At 40.9% G+C, this 21,064-nt stretch overlaps 5 protein-coding genes across 8 annotated transcripts; 2 read left to right on the top strand and 3 right to left on the bottom strand.

Annotated features, from left to right (window-relative positions):
- Nucleotides 1-4,322: 4,322 nt before the first annotated feature.
- alg10 (ALG10 alpha-1,2-mannosyltransferase) lies at nt 4,323-8,254 on the bottom strand. Its single transcript, XM_010755071.3, has 3 exons — nt 7,884-8,254; nt 6,430-6,627; nt 4,323-6,351 (listed from the first exon to the last, which is right to left on the bottom strand). The coding sequence occupies exons 1-3, from the start codon at nt 8,046-8,048 to the stop codon at nt 5,290-5,292; spliced, it is 1,425 nt and encodes a 474-aa protein (XP_010753373.3). The 5' UTR covers nt 8,049-8,254; the 3' UTR covers nt 4,323-5,289.
- Nucleotides 8,255-8,425: 171 nt separating this feature from the next.
- On the top strand, nt 8,426-9,515 carry tprkb (Tp53rk binding protein). The gene is made up of 4 exons (XM_010755070.3): nt 8,426-8,688; nt 8,808-8,930; nt 9,128-9,304; nt 9,394-9,515. The coding sequence occupies exons 1-4, from the start codon at nt 8,548-8,550 to the stop codon at nt 9,478-9,480; spliced, it is 528 nt and encodes a 175-aa protein (XP_010753372.2). The 5' UTR covers nt 8,426-8,547; the 3' UTR covers nt 9,481-9,515.
- Nucleotides 9,516-9,895: 380 nt separating this feature from the next.
- On the bottom strand, nt 9,896-12,650 carry srr (serine racemase). 3 transcript variants are annotated; one of them, XM_010755072.3, is made up of 7 exons: nt 12,561-12,650; nt 11,469-11,646; nt 11,199-11,380; nt 10,991-11,121; nt 10,741-10,889; nt 10,558-10,647; nt 9,896-10,378 (listed from the first exon to the last, which is right to left on the bottom strand). In XM_010755072.3, the coding sequence occupies exons 2-7, from the start codon at nt 11,644-11,646 to the stop codon at nt 10,137-10,139; spliced, it is 972 nt and encodes a 323-aa protein (XP_010753374.3). In that variant the 5' UTR covers nt 12,561-12,650; the 3' UTR covers nt 9,896-10,136. The 3 variants fall into 3 exon arrangements, with proteins under 3 accessions (XP_010753374.3, XP_027127974.1, XP_027127975.1); XM_027272173.1 differs by having other exon boundaries at nt 12,532-12,643; XM_027272174.1 differs by having other exon boundaries at nt 10,741-10,883; nt 12,532-12,643.
- Nucleotides 12,651-12,716: 66 nt separating this feature from the next.
- Nucleotides 12,717-17,728, top strand: trmu (tRNA 5-methylaminomethyl-2-thiouridylate methyltransferase). 2 transcript variants are annotated; one of them, XR_002041726.2, is made up of 12 exons: nt 12,717-12,855; nt 13,146-13,311; nt 13,387-13,493; nt 13,625-13,747; nt 13,831-14,003; nt 14,086-14,139; nt 14,296-14,362; nt 14,501-14,601; nt 14,863-15,007; nt 15,098-15,180; nt 15,276-15,477; nt 17,606-17,728. XR_002041726.2 is itself a non-coding variant. In XM_019256092.2 (11 exons), exons 1-11 carry the CDS (start codon nt 12,774-12,776, stop codon nt 15,423-15,425), a joined length of 1,251 nt encoding a protein of 416 aa, XP_019111637.2. In that variant the 5' UTR covers nt 12,717-12,773; the 3' UTR covers nt 15,426-15,717. The 2 variants fall into 2 exon arrangements, 1 of the variants encoding a protein (XP_019111637.2); XM_019256092.2 differs by lacking the exon at nt 17,606-17,728 and having other exon boundaries at nt 15,276-15,717.
- Nucleotides 17,729-17,932: 204 nt separating this feature from the next.
- Nucleotides 17,933-21,050, bottom strand: LOC109137719 (suppressor protein SRP40). The gene is made up of 3 exons (XM_027272279.1): nt 20,847-21,050; nt 18,537-19,599; nt 17,933-18,362 (listed from the first exon to the last, which is right to left on the bottom strand). Exons 1-2 carry the CDS (start codon nt 20,941-20,943, stop codon nt 18,938-18,940), a joined length of 759 nt encoding a protein of 252 aa, XP_027128080.1. The 5' UTR covers nt 20,944-21,050; the 3' UTR covers nt 17,933-18,362; nt 18,537-18,937.
- Nucleotides 21,051-21,064: the final 14 nt, after the last annotated feature.

Raw genomic sequence — 21,064 nt, 5'->3', positions numbered from 1 at the left:
AGAAAAACATAATAACACCAGCATTGGGACAGATGTTACCTTGTTCTCACCTGTCATCTGTAGGTGTGGACATACATGTACATAAAAAAACAGCATATTGCAGTGGGTTGTACAAGTGAACACAGTGACTAGTTCACTCTGTCTGTATCCGCAGTAATTACAGTTCCCTTTTTAGTAATGAGATTCTTACTGTGCTGTCATATCATACCTGTAAATCCATGTTTTCTCTCCCTCCTTCCTCGTCATAATTATTTTCTGCTCTTGCAACTTTTATGTTACCTCAGCGAATGATTAAATAACTCTGAATACATTTGAAAAACAAATCCATCTCAGTGACTTTCAGTGTTGTTGTGTCCTTTGGCTCCAGAAAACAAATGGCTCCTTGTTGAAGCGCCTCTTCAGATTAATTGCTCAGCGCTTCTTGATGCCTGAACAAGTTAAAGTCAGCGAGAAAAGACATGAAAAAACACCAAGGTGCTTTTGTGCTTGCATGTGTGTATATGTGCACATGAAAACAGGAGAGAGAGGGTAAATAATGCAGTTCTGTTCTGTAACAAATGTACATATGATATGTGCAGCATCTCCTATATGGAAGTTTATAACTGACAAAACTACTGTGCACACAATCACGCAAAACTAAATTCTGCATGAGTTTACAAATCCTTATTTGTTTGTACTCTTAAAGTCCAAACTAAAATTGCTTTTTTTAAAAATTTTATTCTCAGAATCAGAAACCTAAATGGGAGGAATTTCTATTTCATATTTGATAGTATCTTCCTGTTTTACACTAATTAGTTGGAATGTTGTAAATCTTTCTACGTAATGGACAATTTGTTTTCATATAGCCAATAAGCTTAATATAGCATAAGCCCAAATATTTCAAACCCACAACCAACACGTTTCAACACGCCCATATATGCAGGAGCAATTTGTAATTTCTACCCACATGCTCCACAAAAATAGGGACCATCTTGGCTTCTTGTCTTGACTTCAAGACTGTTGCATGCACATTAGCAGGACCACCCCAAAGTGGAACACAATTGTCCACTTGCCCAAGGCTGTGGCTTGGAGGTATGTGTATGAATGTTTAGCTCCTAAAACTGATGGGCAATTGGCACCTTGCATGGCACCCAGTGCCATCAGTGTATATATGTGTGTGTGAATGGGTGAATGAGATATGTCCTGGTCAGAAGTGGTCAGAAGAAGTATGTATAGTATGTATGGATATATGGAAGTACAGTCCATTTACCATTTGTCAGACCTGTGAGCTTCCTGCTATGATATGACATGTTAAAATGTCTGCTGTGCAACCACTCCATTAGCTGGCCATGGACTGGGTGCTAAAACAAGCCGCCTATAACAGCACCCACATGTCAATCCGTGCTTTCATTGATCAGATTGATTGAAGCGTGCTTCATCCAATCGCCTAGCCAGCGCCTGCCAAACAATATCTGACTATAATTTACCAGATGGTGCTGTGCAACAAACCGCATAGGGCAGTCAGATTAGCAGCACACTAAACAACATAAAAACCAGTGAATGTCAATTTTGTTCCATTTAGATGCTGGTTTGTTTTTATTTTTCAAACAACAGCATGGCATGTTTGTTGACTTTGTCTCTGTATTTCCCTGATAGGGTTTTTGCTACATGCACACAATATTGTGTTACTTTGTGCAGTAACTCAAGGCGGTCGTATGATTACAGAGTTGATGTGAGTTGTGTGAGCTCGTTGTGCGAGTTAGTCGTACTTATGACTTGGATGTTGACGTGAACGTCATTTACATGCCAGAAATTGGTGAATATGAATATGAATGCAGCATTAGTCCGTCAGCTGCCATCACTAAAACATGTTAACTGCACACTGCTTCAGCCACTGTGGAAAAATAATTAGATTTTTTTTCTTCTTTTAATTAATAAAAAACAAAACAATTAACAATATATTTAAAAGATTACATGTTTACTGTATTTTAATCATTGTAAAAAAAAAGCCTGTTGTGTAACCAATTTGAGCTATTTACTCCCCAAATATGTTTTCCTATTACTCAAATGTTTTGTCATTAAAGATCTTCCATACCCTTGGGGTCAGTCAATGTAACTTTGTAAGTCTGTATTATAGAAGGGCAAAGTAAACCTGCATCATGAAATAAATCTATGAATGATGGCAGAGGCTCCCTCTTAGGCTGTAATTTTCAGAATGTCAGAACACAGTGGAAAGAAAAGACTAATCTTTACTTTTATCACCACCAAAGTAAAAATCAATGACAGTGTTAAAGGAAAGAGGGAGTCAGGGAGGTTTAATAAGAGCCAGAACACAAAACGAAAATGACACAATATATATTCAAAGAAATTCCCACCTTGAACGCTCTTTTGCAAAGCCAGCAGCACGTAGTGCATCTCCTCCATGCCAGCTCAGAGAGTCTGAATAGTGTAATCAACATTTGTATAATCATCCCAGTTTGATTTTATTAAAGTCTCTCCTGTGAGCTGGCCCCACACTGCCTGATGTAATTAGAATGTAGTAGTGAAATGAGTTAGATGGAGAGCAATCATCGTGCTACTTGTTTTCTTTTTTTCCCCAATTGGACTTTCACTTACAAAGTAGAGAGGACGAAAATTACTGTGAGCAACAGACCGGTTTCATTTTCATCGCTACATCACGTCCCAATCAAATCTGTCTGCCTGGGTTTCTTCTTCTTTGTTTGTCTTTGTCTAAGAGTATCTGATCATTTAAAAACTCTTCAAGGCTGGCTTCACACTGGCTAATCATGTTTTTAAATTTGGGTTGACACTGTGTTATCATCTACAGTGCTGAACCAGTTTGATTGATTTACTTCATATTAAAGCATTTTCTCTGTTCATAGGAATCTGTAGCTTTGTCTTACAGCTCCTCCTAGTGACTGATTCTGGCTCATCTGTTTATGTAAAGCTTAGACTCTATTTAATAACCAAAAATATGCTGCAGAGCATATAGAGCTAGAACCTTATATTTCTGTGGAAATATTGTTTTTCTGTGCTGACAGTGCCCGAGAGTAACTAGGCACACTTGCTCTACTTCATTTGCTTAATTTAAGTACAATTCTGAGGTACTTTTACTTTACTGGAGTATATCAAATCAAATCAAGTTTATTTGTATAGCCCTTTACAATAGCCGAGCAGTACCCAAAGTGCTTTACAACAAAGCCATAAAACAATACATAACAGATACATAACAAATACAATTAAAAGTGCTGTAGTGCTGCAGCGCTGCAGGGTATTAAAAGCCTAGCAGACAGAATGAGTACACCTAATAAACAGTACTGCCCTAGTCAGAATTGAAACGCCAATCTAAAGAAGTGGGTCTCAAGCTTCGATTTAAAAAGGCTGAGATGAATGTCAGGGCTGGACATGCTTGTTAAAAATCGCAGCAGCATTCTGCACAAGTTGGAGGCGAGAAATTCAGGACTGACTGACAACGTAGAGGGCATTGCAGTAGTCCAGTCTGGAACTGATGAAAGCGTGGATTGCCCTCTCGAGATCCTGCCAACTGAGAAAAGACTTCACTTTGGCCAAGAGACGGAGCTGAAAAAAGCTTGTGCTGACAACAGAGCTAATCTGTTCGTTAAATTCGAGCCTGTTATCAAATGTTGCCAGATTTTGTGGTGAAAACATTCGACATAGATGGCGAATCAAACAAAATGCATTCAGTTTTGCTGTCATTTAAGTGCAAAAAGTTCTGTGCCAGCCACTGCTTTATATCTGTAATGTAGTCCAACAGCTTAGTAAGTGCAGTGTTTTCGTTTGGTCTCATGGGCAAATATATCTGCAAATCGTCAGCATAAAAGTGAAAAGACAGATTGTGGGTTTTTTTTATAATTGATCCCAGAGGTAGCATGTACATTGAAAACAGAATAGGGCTCTCGGCCCTATTCTGTTTTCAATAGATCCCTGTGGCACCCCACAAGGCATGGATGCACTTGAGGAGCAGTGGTCACCAATCACGACAGAGAAACTCCTGTTTGCCAAGTATGACCTAAACCACTGGAGAGCGGTGCCATGGATGCCAACGTGCTGCTCTAGACAAGATACAAGGACTGCATGGTCGACTGTGTCAAGGGCCCCTGTAGGAGTGAATGATGTGAGGGGGTTGCAATCAACAAAATATTAGCAAATTAAACTACTCCATGTTTTACTATACTCATTTTTTAAATCAACCTCACTGGATATGACTTTTATAAAAAATGTGTTTTGCTTCTTCTCTCTAGTTTGTCACTCTTTGTATTCTTGTTGTTCGTACACTACATTCATAAAAAGTGCTCTATAAAACAAACCTGACATAAGACTTAATGTTGCATGATTCATTTTATTCAAACGTACACAAGATTGTTTCAGCAGGGGAGCAGCAAACAGCTGGAAGGACATTACATTTGTAACATAAGACAAAAGAGGAAACGTGGACACAGTAGCTAAATAAACACACATCAGGCACAGTGAAAACAGTGAACAGAAAGGGGAAAGATACGAGGGTAAGATCACGTGTTACAATTCAACCACAAGTGCAAAAAACTGATTGACACACAAAAACAAATTAACAATGAATCAACACATTTCTGAATCACCTCCAGTGGATCTTTATGGCTTGGTCAAAGTAAAAAAAACAAAACAAAAACACATTTATATCCTCAATTTAGTCCCATAATTACAAAGTTATCTGTGGGTGTCCATCAAAAAGCAAAAATCTCAGTACAATAATACAATATAAATTCTGAAGTTTACAATATGGCTGTCATTTTTGGTCTCTTTAAATCATTTTTGTAGCTCCTGTCATAGAAATAAAACCACACGCAGCCTCGTCAACCTGCAGAAAATATCACAATTACATGATTATTTTCCCACCCTGTGGAAGGATTAGTAACATTTCAACCAAAGATTGTTCATTTACAGTAGAAACAGCTTCTATAAAGACCATTCTAACCAAGATTTTACACTCAATATTGATACCACCACTGTATTGTCTGAGCCAAAAGTTTTCAAATTTTCTGTTTGAATACTCTTTCATGTAACTGAGTCACAGTACATTTACAGCCGTGCTGCAGAGTTTTTCTTTTTCTTTTACTTTCACGTTAAAACTAACAATACTGATTCTCACTGTAAGCTACGTCCGTCCCTACACGCTATACCGAACACCGTTTGTACAAAAGCTGTGAAAATAAGAGCCTTTTCTTTGATTTCTGAGATGTCACGTGTGCTGTGATTCTCTGGGGAAATCTTTTGATACCAACATCCCGTCTTCAGTCTTACACTCTCTTTTGTTCACCACATGAACCTCTGTGCAGCTGTGCTGTCCGGCCAGTGGAAGGTCTTACTGATGAAGATGTAAAGCGTGGCAGCATTGACCGCCATGTACAGGACAAACTCCACAATAAGTCTTGGAAGAGAGGGGAGAGGCATGTGCAGGCGGTACATCAGGTACGGGACGATGAAGTACCTGAACTCCAGCAGCTTCTGGGGCACAGTGGCGGCCAGGAGGCACGCCAGGAACGCCAAACTCCAGAACAGCGAGCGTGACTTAAAGGAGTCCAGAAAGTTCCACCCTGCGAACACGTACGCAGGGACGAGGAGGAAGCGAACCAGCTCGTGCCTCTGGAAGAGCCTTTTCCACACGTAGAACGGGAAATGGCGGTTATCGGCCAAGAGGTACCTGTGGACGAAGGTGAACTTCCACACCAGAAACAAGGAGACGGCAGTGATGAAGAGGAAGAACAGCGGCTGTTTTTTCAGAGCCTGGAGGAAGCGGAGAACGCGGTAATAACACAGCGAGACGGGGAGAGAGAAGAAGAGGGTGAAGGCGAAGAAATAGAAGAGTTGGGGGAAGTTGAGGCAGGCTTCATGGCTCGTCCTGTCACCCACCACTATCCCATCATTCAGCACCACGAACACCAGGAAACCCACACCGACCACGGTGTAAGGCCAGGCTACCAGCAGGACCGCCTTCACGTGACTGGGTGACGTGACGAACTCCAGCGTGAAAAGTATCACTTTCTTAGCTCCACTGAATGACAGAGGGACCTGCGACGGAGGAGACTTCTCATCCCTTTTTTTCGTGTGCTCCACCCTCCAGGTCTCGTCCATTTTGGCAGCCACCAGCGTGCCTGCGCAGAAGGCCACCCAGATGATGTTGGTCTGGCGGAAGAGCACGGAGCACGCGCCGAGGAACGCTGAGGCCTTGTGGCAGCCGTAGAGTGTCATGAGGTAGGTGAAGAGGATGAAGAAAGTAGACCCGGCGTCGGTGTAGTAGAGGAAGTTGAAGAAGTAGAGCACGGGGAAGGTGGATAGAGACAGCGCTGAGAGGACTCGACGTGAGGTTGTTCGCGTCTGGAAGGGGAGGAAATTATGTCAGAAAAGAAGAACATGACAAACTCACGAACAATCACCTTCATCGTCTGCGAATACCTTCTCCCTGAGGTGCAGTTTGCAGATGAGCAGATAGAGCAGGTAAAGGTTGCCGCAGTTGAACAGCAGGTTGATGAAGCGCAGCATGGCCGTGGAACACACCACCGCGCCTGTCAGGTCAGCGAGCCACACCACGGGCTTGATGACTCCCACGGAGACGAGGTAAAGACCTGGAAGGGTGGTGATCATCGGGTCCCACTGCACAAGGGATCAGAACCACGTCAGAGGGGCACACCGCACATCTTACATGAGGATACGTTTACTGATCTTTAACATAGATGTATGTAACATCTTCTGAGGATTTCTGAAGTGTGAGAAATGAACCCTGATGATGTCATAGTGATGTCATCTCAGCCTGGGCTTGAAGATGACAAAATTATATCCAGGGTTCCCACACCTTTTTCATGAACAAATTCAAGCACTTTTCAAGCACCTTCAAGCACCAGTTTTTCCATTTTTCCAGCACCTTTAAATGGGTAGCCTACTAGTTGTGTTTGCCATGATGGTCATGGGAAGCGCAGCGGTGCCACTGTATGGCATAATAATATGGGTCTAATTAGCATTATTTCATATGGTGGTAGATTGACTGTTTTGATTTTTAACTAATTGTGAATTGGCTTGTATTCTCAGCTTGTGAGCGGTGTATTGTGTAACTACCATAGCGCAATAACAGGGACAAATAGACATCACACAAATTTCAAGCATTTTCAAGCACTTCACAAAAAATTCAAGCATTTTCAAGGAATTCAAGCACCCGTGGGAACCCTGTATATCAGAAAGTCACAATCATGGAGTTTGAACGACTTGGGTTAGGCCACAGAGAGTCTAACAGTAGACAAGTTGAATCATGGGAAATGGAGTATCCAGCTTTATTTTATTTTATTTTTTTGGAGCTTGACTCATAAAAGTCATCATATCTCAGCCTCTTCAGCTTCGATTTTGACGATTATTTTTAAAAAATGCATCTTGTAAACCTCCGAACATGTGAAAGTGAACTACTAAAAGGTGGGAGGGATGATTTAAAATGTTTTTATGAAACTGACACTTTATGTTTTATTTACTTTATCTTGTTTTTTTGTTTTTTTTAATTTTGCTTTTTGACATTTACTGTACTAGCATTGAAACAGTGGTGTTGATTGAAATAACGTGAATGAACATGAATCAAATTTGAAATATAAAATCAATTCTTTGATCTCCTTTTCCCCACAGTCTGCATTGAGCTCGATAAAACTCTGAGCTCGATAAAACTCTGTATGTATACTACGATACTTAAACACATAAACCTGCATTAATGCCATCCTATATGTCCGACACGGATTAAAAGCTCTCACTTCAGTGACAGCAGCTCCGCCGTCAGCTAACCTTAATCCTCTGAACAACAACAACAACAACAACAACAACAACAACAACAACAACAACAAAGAGACCACCCCGCTTTCAGAAAGTCTCCTCACCTCGTTAAATTTCCCCTGGCAGTATGTCTGAGCCTGTGGGATGTGGAACACCTCGTCCATGTACGGCTCTCTCTGCTCCCGGGTGACTCTGGAGAAGATCAGGCATGAGATCAGAAAGTTGGTGCTGCACAGCGCGGTGAACATGTAGCCCTCAAATTTCTCCATGTTTGACGACGAAGCGCGGTTTCAAAACGTGAATACACTTAAAAGTTTAGCTGCGATAACACCGTGTGAACCGCATAACGACTAAAGCGAAGTGTGGAAACCGCTAAATAATCTTTGTTTTGGTGAAAACTGTCTGAACTCTGTCTGCACAGCGTCCACAAGCGGAAGGGCTTTTATTTTTTGACAGTTGGCGGTCCGCTTCAGAAACATGCTCGCTTACGGAAACTCTCTTATTTTGAAAGATTCCTGTTGTTGTGCTAAGTCGTTTACCATCACTTTTTATAAAAAGAACAACCACCATAACTCTACTTATGATATATTAAAAATTCAAATGCGCTAAAAAGTCGCAGGACTTTTTTTTTTCCTTAAAGAGGAACTTTTCTCCCTTGAGCGGTGTCACCGTGTTATGGTTCCCCCTCGAGTGCGGACGTTCACGTGAAGCTCAGTTAATCGTGATTTCTTCTTAATAATTCGTCAGATATTAAAATATTAATCCAGCATGCATTTAACTCATACACTGGAGCTTTTTCCTGACCACAAAGTGACTCAAATGCTCTTCAAGGAGGTCAAAAACGCCGCAGAGTTGAGACAGAGTGCGGTGGCGGGGAAAATAAGTGGAGCACTGATCAACCCAACCATGGTGAGTTATCTCTCACACTTTGTCCACGTTAGGTGTGTTATATGTATATATATACATATGTTTATGAGCTAACAGTAGCAGTACCTGTTCTGTCTTTTAACTTTATATTTCTTGTACAGCTGCTGAATCCTTTCCAAGTGCTGGTAGCTGCCAACAAAGCTGTTAACTTAGAGAAAACTGGAAAGATGAAGACCAGAAGTTTATACTCAGAAATAATCTTCAACCTGTCACCTACTAATAATGTAAGTAACCAAAACCTATGTTGTTTATGCAGGTGTATATGCTGCTTTCAACATTTGATGTCTTAACTAATGCTCAGATATCTAAAAAATGGAAAAGTATGCCTTTGTTGTCTCTCTTGCACCAACTAAATGGACATAATTGTACCAGTAAACTCCAAACAGACTTGGGTCATGTGCGTGTGTCTTCCCTAACACAGATTTCAGAGGCGTTTAAAAGGTTTGGGATCTCTGATGGCGATGACTCCGTCCTTGTGGTGCTGGTTCACAACAAAGACGAGTCCCAGCTTCTGTCAGACATCACAGCCGCGGTGGACGGACGGCAGGTTCCAGTAGAAGATATTTCCTCGCTGTCAGACCAGACAAAGATCAAAAAGGTTCGCCATCTCCGTTTTCGGTTTGTGTCACTCATTGCGTATAATGTGGACTTCTGTTAATCTTACTCCTTCTTTGTCTCTGTTTTTAGCTGTATAAAATCACTCCCCAGGAGGAGAAGTGTGGGACTCTGCTGGATGCAGTTGTATGCAGGATGGCCATCAAGGACGTGATGTAGCACCAACAAGAAAAAAAGGACCAAAACAGGACTTTTAAAAAAAAGAAAAGAAAGTTGCCTTTTTTCATTTTCTGCTGTTGATGTTATTCCACCATGTTGTGAAGTCCCAAAACTGCAATCACTGTCTTTTGTGCACTCCACATAAACTCAAATCAATGTTAACTGCAGAACTTCATATTATTCTCATATCTTTAACCACCATTTCTATATATTCGTTAGACTTCAACAGGAGTGGAACCGATTTGAGAGGCTGTTGGGGAAGTCATAACACTATATTCTGTTCCCGCAGCAACTTTTTGTGCTTCTCGGTCAGTAGCGTGAAGCTGGGTTCATGCCAGCATTTGGTGAATAATGAATCAAAAAGTGCTCCGGGCCAAATATCAGCTGGATCTTAAGAGGATTAAAATGAAAGATTCAAGAGTTGCGCCAAATTTCAGTCAAAGCCTGTCAGCGTAAGAGAACAAGAATATTAAATGTACTGATTGTCTAAAAGATTAGTTTTTTTTTTCTCCTTGAATGGTTTTATTCTTTCAAACTAGAAAACCTGTATGGTTTTTCATCTTCACAGCATGTTACACTACATGTACAATACATGAAGAAAAAGTCATTTGGGCACTGACGTGTAAGAAAAGTCACATTATGGCCATGTATATTTCTTAGTCTGGGAAGTTGGCGAGCTCATCTTTTCCGATGTTGCCCCCACTGAGGATGCACACCACGTTCTTCCCCTCCAGCTGGGGTATCTTGTTGTTAACAACGGCGGCGAATGCTGCGGAGCCTGAAGGCTCCACCACAAGTCCGGACTTGTAGAGGGTGGACACCGCTGCCTTGATCTCCTCGTCGTTTACAAGAACGATACCCTCCACGTAACGTTGACACAACTCAAAGGGCAGTGTGCCTGAAATGCAAAGAAAAGGAGAGAAGATGAAAAAATATTCAGTGTTTCAAAGAATGTTGAGTTTAGCCAGAGAAGAGAAATCTATTAAATACGTCAGTAAAATAGGTTAAGAACAGCCAAACAAAAGTCTAATTTAAAGAAATGAAGAGAAGGATTGACAGAAACAGCTTGAATGATACCTGCAAAAGGTGGTGCAAGTCCGGAGGCGACGCTCTTTGTGTCCATGCCCACTGGCTTCTTCTCAATGAAACTCTTGTACATGGTGCAGGCTGAGTTCAAACACAAACACAAAAGTTCACTGACCTGCTCCGATGTGTGGTGTCTCTTCATGTGCTGCTTCTACTCCTTAGTGTTAGTTTTACCTCCTTCTGGTTCCACACCGTAGATTCTGGTCTTATTACAACCCGACAGTTTGATGGCAGCAGCTACACCTGCCAGCAGGCCGCCTCCACCGCAGCACACCACCACTACATCAGGCTTGGGCGTGACCTCCAGTATCTCCATACCCATACTACGCACACAGAGGTTTAGACTATTTAATCACACTCAAACTCTATCACATTTATAAAAAGCGTTGGTAGATTTTTGAAAAAGATAGATCACTCATGGTACCTGGCATGTCCTGCTATCAGATCCAGGTCATCATAGGAGTGCAGGAAGGTCATGTTGTCCTCCTGAATGCAGCGGTTCACCACATTCATTAGACAGGAGGTAGGAACTCGCTCCACCTCCACCCCGAAACTCTGAGGACGAGAAAAATACTTTGATGATTGAGTATAAGTGCAAGTGAAGGGATTTGAGTCTGTCTGTATCCTCTGACCTGTATGAGGATGGATCTGGACACTGGGGCAGTTTCCGGCATCACCACCTTGCCCTTTGACCCGTAGTGTTTTGAGGCGTACGCAAAAGACTTCCCATAGTTGCCGGCGGACATGGTAACAAAATGACCACCCTTTGGTCTCCTGGCAAACTGATTAGCCACTCCTCTGATCTTGAACGACCCTGTCAATGAAACGTAACTCTTAAGTGACGAGGAAAGCAAGCTGCTTTTTTTGTGTGTGTGATGTGAATCAAAGCAGTTTCCTCTGACCGGTTCTCTGCATGTTCTCCAGTTTGACGTGGACGTTGCAGTGGATGTTGAGAGGCAGGGTTGTCTGGCACCAGGGGATCATGGGAGTGTTGATGACACCCAGTGGGCTGCTTCTCACCGTCTCCCTGGCTTCTCTCAGCAGATCCAGGGTGACGGCGTCTGCAGACATCTCACCCATCTGTGACGGAAACACGCTATTTAATATTAGGAATCCATTTTGCGTAGCCACCATTTGAAACTGATAGAAATATGCATTTCATAAATGAATGGTCTGTATAGGATTAGATTAGATATACTTTATTCATTCCACCACGGGGGAATTTACTTGTTACAGCAGCAGAGGAAGTGTAGTGTACACTACAGAATTAGAAAAAAGTAGAAAAGGCAAAAAAGACAAAAAAAAAAAAAAACCACAATAAACAGACAGAAATACCTATAACCTTCACAATAAACACGAAATACAATCAACCTTCAAAACAGACAAGTACTGACGATAAAAGTGGCATGATATATAAAAAGAGTATTGTAGTGTAAGGTGACCATAGTGTAAGAAATATTGTGTATATAAATAAATATAAATATAGTGAAAGTGACCATGATACAAATAATAATATTATTGCAAGAGTAGTGACCATGATATAAATAATAACTGCAAGGTATAAATGAAATAAAATAGAAAAAAAAATTGCAATGAGACATGAACAGGAGACTACAACATGATCAGGTGGTGCAGGTGTTGTAAAGTCTGACAGCAGCAAAAAAAATAAAAATAAAAATAAGTACTATATTCATTATTAGTTATTTTTATATATTGTTATTGAATGTCACATCTGCACTGAACACTACCCAAACTACATTTCCTGTGCAAAATACTATTCCATATCTAGCTATAATATAGAAACGTATAATAAATATGCTGATAATGGACGTGAGCAGTCCATGCACACAGATTTATGAAAAGTCAGTGAACAAATCCTGCTTTAAATAAAAGAGACTAAAAGTTAATACGCATATGCATATCCACACATATATGTTTAGTGTGCTAGGCTTATTTCCCACTAACCTTAGTTTTAGTTTGTGTTTTCCAGTTACTTTAAAGAGCGACGGGCAACGCTGTGTGTAGTGTTACTATTTTTGCGGCTCCCTCCAGCACATTGGTTCCACTTTGAAACGTGGTTCTAGTCGGAGGTTTTATTAAACGGGCCGCAAACATGGCAGCTGAGAGCAGTTAGCTAACTTCTTCTTCTTCTTCTTAGTTACTCAATAAAAAATAAACTTTTATAAGAGGGAGTGTAGTTTAAAACGATGGGTTTCATCAGACACGTCGTGTGCGCCATGTCTGGCGGCGTTGACAGCTCTGTCGCAGCGTTATTACTGAAGAGGAGAGGTGAGAGAGCGCGACCACACACACACACACACACGCACACACACACACACACAGAAACGCACACCTGAACCTGACACAGGTGTTATCAATGATACTAATTAAGGCTCAGTTCCATTCAGCTCAGACAGAGTCAGGCTGCTGCTGTGCTGCATGTTGTCTCACTCTGCTGCACTAAATGGAGCTGAACCTTAATTACCATCATTGGAAACACCTGTGTTTGTCCGACTATTTCAAAAATATTATAACATAATAGATGCTCTGCCTCTTATTTTTGTCTCCTCCCCGTGAAGGCTATAGTGTAACTGGAGTTTTTATGAAGAACTGGGACTCCCTGGATGAGAGTGGGACGTGCACCTCAGAGAAAGACTGCGAGGACGCCTACAGAGTTTGTCAGACCCTCGACATCCCCTTCCACCAAGTGTCCTATGTCAAAGAGTACTGGCACGAAGTGTTCAGGTATTTGTAACTGGTGTGCATAAACCATAAACATGTTTTCATTTTATAACCTCGTCTGTCTTTCACCCCTTTCAGTAATCTTTTAAAGGAATACGAAAAGGGCAGGACGCCAAATCCAGATATTTTATGCAACAAGCACATCAAATTCAACTATTTCCACAAGTATGCTGTCAACACTTTGGGTATGTAATCATAATGCGGTCATATGCTTGTGTAAACCCGTCTTAATGTCGCTTTATCTTTTGAGCAGCACACAATACAAAAGTCGTGTTAAATATGACTTTTGATTAATGTTGTGCTGTTGCTGACAAAGGTGCCGATGCCATGGCAACAGGCCACTATGCCAGGACGTCACAGGAAGACGACGAGGTTTTCCAACAGACGCACATGGCCCCGCCTACCACGCTCTTCAGAGATCGATTCGAGATTAGGAATCGTGAGTTCGACTCCCCACTCAAGCCTACATTTCATCAGACCCTCAGACTGTCTTGACAATCTTTTTTTTTTTTCCGTGTCCAGCGGTGAAGTTGTGCAAAGCAGCAGATCACCTCAAAGACCAAACCTTCTTCCTCAGTCAGATCTCCCAGGATGCCTTACGACAAACCATCTTCCCACTGGCCGGACTCACCAAAGAGTTTGTCAAAAAGATAGCTGCTGAGGCAGGCTTTCACCATGTGCTGAAGAGGAAAGAGGTATACACACACAATAATAAAAAACAAAAAAACTTTTTAATTGCCTTGTATGCTAACAGTAAACTGTTAATGTTTTTTCCAGAGCATGGGCATCTGCTTCATCGGAGAGAGAAACTTTGAAAACTTTATTTTGGAAGTAAGAATTCAAACTTGAAGTATCTGCTTCACATAATTTGGCAGATTTGGTTTATTTTCTTTTTTTTTTGTCTGTATTTTTTAAACTATCAGTTATTAATAGATAGACGGAAACTTATGTTGTTTTTTTTTTTTTTTTTTTTTCATCTGTTTTCAGTATCTTGAACCTAAACCAGGGAACTTTGTCTCCATTGAGGACGGGGCTGTCATGGGAACACACAAAGGTAATGTAATGGCTCACTGTTTTCTGCTTTACCATTCACTCTTCTCCTCGTCTTTGTCCTCTAAATCTGTGTTTCAAACTAAGTGACCCTTAAAACAACTCATTGTACATTCTGTCCTGTTTGTCTCCATACATTCAGGCTGGTTCACTTTGACGCTGGGCCAAAGGGCAAGGATAGGAGGGCAGAGGAACGCTTGGTTTGTGGTGGACAAAGACATCACTACTGGAGATGTGTTTGTGGTGAGAGTCTGTTTCTGTTAAAGTGGAAGCATCTTCCTTCTGTCATGTCTCAGCATGTTTCTCATGTCTCTCTGTGTATGTTGTGATTATTTTTTGTTCTGAAGCTCTATTTACTGCTGCATTCAAATATAACGTAATTGCCATATTATAATGTTTAGGATTTACGTTGACTTTTTTTCATGTGCAGTGATGCATGCAGCACTGTTTGAAACTTGATGAATTTGTGCTGTTTCTTCATTCCTTAAATTTCTCACGGATCAGGCTCCAACTACAAATCACCCGGCTCTTTTCTGCGACACCATCGGGACAGACCGCTTCCACTGGGTAACAGACGACCCTCCTCCTGAACTAGTCAGAACCCAGATGATGGAGTGTCATTTCCGTTTCATGCACCAGATGCCGCTAGGTGAGTTTGCTGTTATCAGTGCCTGCACATGAATGAAATACAGAGACTATTTACTGAACAAGAAAATAACACTTTTCTGTGCTTTGCCAGTTCCCTGTACGGTGACACTGAACATGAACGGCTCTGTGTGGATCTCACTCTCTCAGCCAGTCAGAGCTCTGACACCTGGACAGGTAACAGTAAAGTGTTATTGCATAGGCTTGTACTGTTCTTTTCTCAGTCTAGGAGTATAAGTGTATGTATGCCCTTCTTTCCATTCCTCCCCCAGTTTGCTGTGCTCTACAAAGGAGACGAGTGTCTTGGTAGCGGGAAAATTATCCGGCTTGGGCCCAGTGAGTACACACTCCAGCAGGGCAGGGAACGGTTGCGAGCAGCCGCGATACACAAGGAGTCACAGAATCCTGAACCAGCTAGCTGAGATGACCTCGAAGCACAGCCGGGGTGGAAATAAGCTGTGTCCGGTACATTAGGTAGGGCAACCCTGTTCATGACTTTTGTCTTTTAGACAGGGTTGTGTGACATGGCGCCTCTTCTAGAGGCAATCCTGGACGCTGTAAACAACTGATTGTTTTTAAACCTCAACGTATCAAAAGTTTTGATAACACAAGGACAAAAAGGTTGATTTCTGTAATGTTTTTAGTATTTTGTGTTCAGATACAACATGCAAGCTGCTCAGGAACCATCTTGTCTCCAAAACTGGCTTGGATGCAGATAGCTTTCTAAAAAAAAAAAAACTTTTCACTTTTACATCTAACATCACTGAACAGATCTACACTGACACCACTGTATATTATGTGTGTTTCTGCTAGTAATATACATGGGTTGCCATTATTTATACTCTCGTTCTCCATGTAACGTTCTACTGTTGTTGTTTTTCTATGTATTGCAAAGCAGACACTTTGCACTTTAACAGAAGACTATTTAAGACAAAAACACTGTTGGATAATCATGTAGTTGATCTGTATTTAGAAAGGCTGGATGCATTTTCAAAATGTCCATGTTGGAAGATAATTACAAGAAATGTGGTTATCCTTTCAAACTGGACTTTGTTTCATATCGGAAACAAAGTCACGCACACGTTTTTAAAAGGGATTATTCATTAAGATGTTTCAGAAGATGGAGAAAAATCTACCAGCTTTTGGAGAAACTCTGGAGAGTTTTTGTCTCCATACAGTCAGTACACAATGGTATGAACTGGACCTGGAAGAAATGCTGGTACTCTGAGCCCTCTCGTGTTTTCTTTATTGGAGACCAGTTTCTGACGCAGGGGAACAAAGACGTAGGAGGTTCTTGTGGAATTTAACTCTAAACTAGCAGGATTAACGACTCTGGCATGAGTTGACACAATCAATTACATTACTGACTGTGAATGGAAAGTGTGACTCTGCTATTATTTTGTTTATTCAGTATAATGTGCTGCAAACTTGTCATTTACTGATACTTCTCTGATAATCTCTAGAGATGCTCATGTTTTCTATAAACTTCCTCCTGTCCCTGACTTTTTTTCTGATTGAGGATCACTCATGTTCACCCTGCTTCTGTGCCAACTACAAACCTACAGTACACTGGTGATGAGTGTGGTCTATGACAAAATAAGACTAGTACTAAAATAGAAACAAAGACTAGTTTTTTTTTTTTTTTTTTTTTCTCCTTTGATTCTCCTTTGAGGAAATTATTTATGTAAAAGTAAATGTTGAGATTATCTCCTAAAACATGCCAAATTAAGACATGATTGCAACTAAATATGATTTTAAAAAAACTAATATGGTGTTATTTGTTATTTTTACAGTTTTTCAACAAAATGTGCCTTTTGGTTCAGTTGTTCTAAATCATTGAAAAGACTATTAAAAATTAAACTAGAAAATTTCAAAAGAAATTTTGAGTGTGCCTGACTCTGGCCCCGTTGCCCTATACATTATTACTGACACTGCTCAGAAAATTCAGTACTAGAAAATTCCCATCAGAAATTTTGAGACTGACGAGTGGGCTGTTGCCATGTATTTCATTCCTAGTGGCTAATGTTAATTAGCATTGATTTTAGCATTGGTTGCTAATGTTAGCAAATAGCATGTCTTTACAGAAGTATGGAATATGGACTGATGTTATAAAATTTGTTCAGGTTTTTACAAAGTTATCCAGATCATTTTAGCTCTTTAGTGAAGAATCTGTTTGGAGGCATTTTATCCAAAACAATTATTGTGACAGATCCAGCGGATTTAGTATTTAAGAAGCTTCGTGTTAACTCAACATCACTGAAGGTAAAGTATCTCATAGAACAGTGGACCATGTTACATAAATTAAAATGTTCATTTATTGAATTTAACTCCAAACCTATTAGTAAAACAAGAACAGATACTGCATGGTAGGGACTAGAGTGTAGGAGTTAGAGGCAAACTGTAAATAGAGTCCCCTCAATGTCACTTTTCTTGACTGTCTATAGTTGCTGAGAGCTTCACAAACATGCTGTCACAGAGGAAGAACGCAGTGACAGCTGAGTTCCTCTGGACTGTCATCTCCTTCTGTTTGCTGATGCTCTGGTTTTGTTCCTGTAATCTTAATGAAGCAAAAATCTAAATTTTGTGTGTGAATCGCTCTTAGTCTGGCCCCTCTCCTGAGAACAGTTTGCCTTGGGACACCCGACCTGGATGACTCCAAAAACAACACAGCTCCCAGGGTCACAGGAACACGCAAACCTCTCCACCACGATAAGGTAGCGATTCTTGGAGAGGAAAGTTTATTGTTTTCAATGTTACATTACATTACATTACATTACATGACATTACATTTTACTACATGACATTACATTTTACTACATGACATTACATTTTACTACATTACGTTACATTTTACATGACATTACATTACTTTACATTTTCCTACATTACATAATATTACATTACTTTACATTTTGCTACATAACATTACATTAATCAACTACATCTTTATCTTGTTCTCCATCTTCTCGATGTCAGAGGAGGGGGAGGAATGTCGGCACCTTCGTTATCACTGAGGACATCCTATTCGTTAGGTTCGTCATGTTCGTCCTCAGTGATAACAGTGATGTCTTCTTCATCGACAGGATGGTCTACAGGCCTCAAAACAATCCATGATGATGAGGTTGTTGTCATCTTAAACTTCTTCCTCAGGTGACGTGCAGTCACAAGAAGCAGAAGTTTCATCTGACGACTCCTCATCATCATGATTGTCATCGGTCTCGTAGCCATCCATGTCGACTGAGCTGACCTCCTCTGTTCAGGACTCTTCTTCAGAAGACTCCTCATCATCTGACTGGATGTCTTCCACCATCCAGTCAGACGAAGAAGATTACTCCTTCCAGCGTTTCCCTGGCCTTGGACTGGATTATATTACATTACATTATATTACATTTTACTACATTACATTACATTATATTACATTTTACTACATTACATTACATTATATTACATTACATTTTACTACTAGATTACATATTACATTTTCCTACATTACATAATATTACATTACTTTACATTTTGCTACATAACATTACATTAATCAACTACATCTTTATCTTGTTCTCCATCTTCTCGATGTCAGAGGAGGGGGAGGAATGTCGGCACCTTCGTTATCACTGAGGACATCCTATTCGTTAGGTTCGTCACGTTCGTCCTCAGTGATAACAGTGATGTCTTCTTCATCGACAGGATGGTCTACATCGGCCTCAAAACAATCCATGATGATGAGGTTGTTGCCATCTTAAACTTCTTCCTCAGGTGACGTGCAGTCACAAGAAGCAGAAGTTTCATCTGACGACTCCTCATCATCATGATTGTCATCGGTCTCGTAGCCATCCATGTCGACTGAGCTGTCCTCCTCTGTTCAGGACTCTTCTTCAGAAGACTCCTCATCATCTGACTGGATGTCTTCCACCATCCAGTCAGACGAAGAAGATTACTCCTTCCAGCGTTTCCCTGGCCTTGGACTGGGGGTCCAGTCCTCATCACTGTCCTCCCTGCTCCTCTTACTGGAAACGCTAGTACCAGAAGAGAAGGAGGTGGGATCCTCGATGCTGCTTGAGGACTCAGGCGATGATTTCACACTCCCAACATCATCGCCTTCATCGACCTCATCAGCATCCAGAGGAACAGTGATGTGGCCATCGTCTTCATCTGAGGAACTGATGCCAAAAAAGGCTCTGTCATCATCTGAAGAGCTGAAGGCCGAGGAGCCTTCGCCTTCAGATGAAGAACAGAACACTGAGAAGGCATCGTCCTCATCTGAAGAACTGGAGAGAGAGTATTCGCCTTCGTCTGAAGAGCCTGAAACAGGGACGTCTTCGTCTTCGTCAGAAGAGGTGGATTCCTCGTCTTCATCCCAAGGGATGAAGTCGGGGTCACCATCCTCTCCATCAGAAGAGGCGGAGCTCTCGTCTTCATCTGAAGAGAAGAAGTCGGGTTCACCATCCTCTCCGTCAGAAGAGATGGAGCCCTCGTCTTCATCTGAATAGATGAAGTCGGGGTCACCATCCTCTCCGTCAGAAGGAATAGAGAGCTCGTCTTCATCCCTCCAAATGAAGAAAAGAGCACCATCCTCTCTCACGAGGACGAGGACATCTGCAGGAAAATATTAAAAGAAAAGTTGAGTTATAAAGTTGAGTTATGAAGTTGTGAATAGTTAAAAATAGTAGTACATCCAAATAACACTTAACAACTTAAATTGCATTCTGTCATAACGTTGTGTGTGAGAAATGAGGACATGACAAAACACACATCTCTCATGAGTAATACGTGTTCACAGGTCACACACACACCACCACAGTGGTACCAAATATGGACCGTGCACCATCAACATGCAATAACCTTATTACAAAAATATTAATTTGGTTCAACGGCAACAAGTTGTCTTGCCCAGTCTTCCTACAAGCACAAACATGATGACTGAATCGCAAACAAGACAAAGCAGAGACAAACCAGACGACATCACACGCCTACTGAACAAGACGTGACCGAACAGAGGCATTGCAGGAGAAATTTTAAAACCGTATGACAAAGATAAAAGGTTTACACAAAAATCTAGGCCAACCTCTGACACATGATGTAAAAAAACAGGATTTGCACTTAATGAAAAAGTGAAAAACCGCACATACTGGTTACTCCTCATGTTAACAACAAACTTTACTAAGTTAAATGCATCATTCACTCCATATCACTCCACCATTGTTAACAATCACTCATATTACAGGTGTACTATAAAATATAGTTCCTCTTTTAACTGAAGGAACGGATTACAAATAGTTATCATTAATTCATCTAATCACACAAATAAATTTACAAATAGTTATCATTAATTCATCTAATCACACAAATAAATCAAATTTCACACTATTGTGTACAATATATTTTAGTTTTGTCCCTAAAAATGATTCATTACGTGAGGAACTTTAAACGACAACAGCTCTGTGTACATTTAAACCAGGTGAGCTCTGATTACGCATGCGCGTTCAGGCGTTACCTGCTAAAAGTTCAATCGTCTCCATGGTGATAAAAAAGTACATTGGATGCGTTTTATGAAAAACGGCCCAGTCGCCATCTTGACTTAAAAAATATGTTTTCACTCAAAATGGACAAAATGAAAACAAATACAAACATATATATCAAAATAAAAACGTCAGTACATCGCTGCACTATTGTTAAGATGTTTCCCGAAGTTTTAAAGCGCTAAAACCAACTAACAACACGTTTACACCGAGTATGACCCAAACTGTATCTCAAACATTTTCCAACTCGTCCACTTTTAAATTACACAGGTTCTGCTCACATATTAGAATAAGAATAAGAATACATTGATTTAAGTGTCTTACCCGGAGGCAGGTCCAGCTCAGGCAGGTCCGGCACAGGCAGGTCCAGCGCAGGCAGGTCTCCAAGGGAGGGAGGGGCGGGCGGTCCGGAAGGAGGCATCTTTCCCGCAGGTGTTTTCTCTTCCTTCTGCCTTTTTCTCCTTCTCCTTTTTCTTCTGCTCCTTCTGGTGCTTCGCCTTCTTCTTTCCCCCTTTTTTTCTTCTCCTCCTTCTCCTTCTTCT

Source organism: Larimichthys crocea, chromosome XX (assembly GCF_000972845.2).
Source record: "Larimichthys crocea isolate SSNF chromosome XX, L_crocea_2.0, whole genome shotgun sequence".
NCBI lineage: Eukaryota > Metazoa > Chordata > Actinopteri > Sciaenidae > Larimichthys > Larimichthys crocea.
This window is presented reverse-complemented; position numbering and strand designations above follow the sequence as displayed.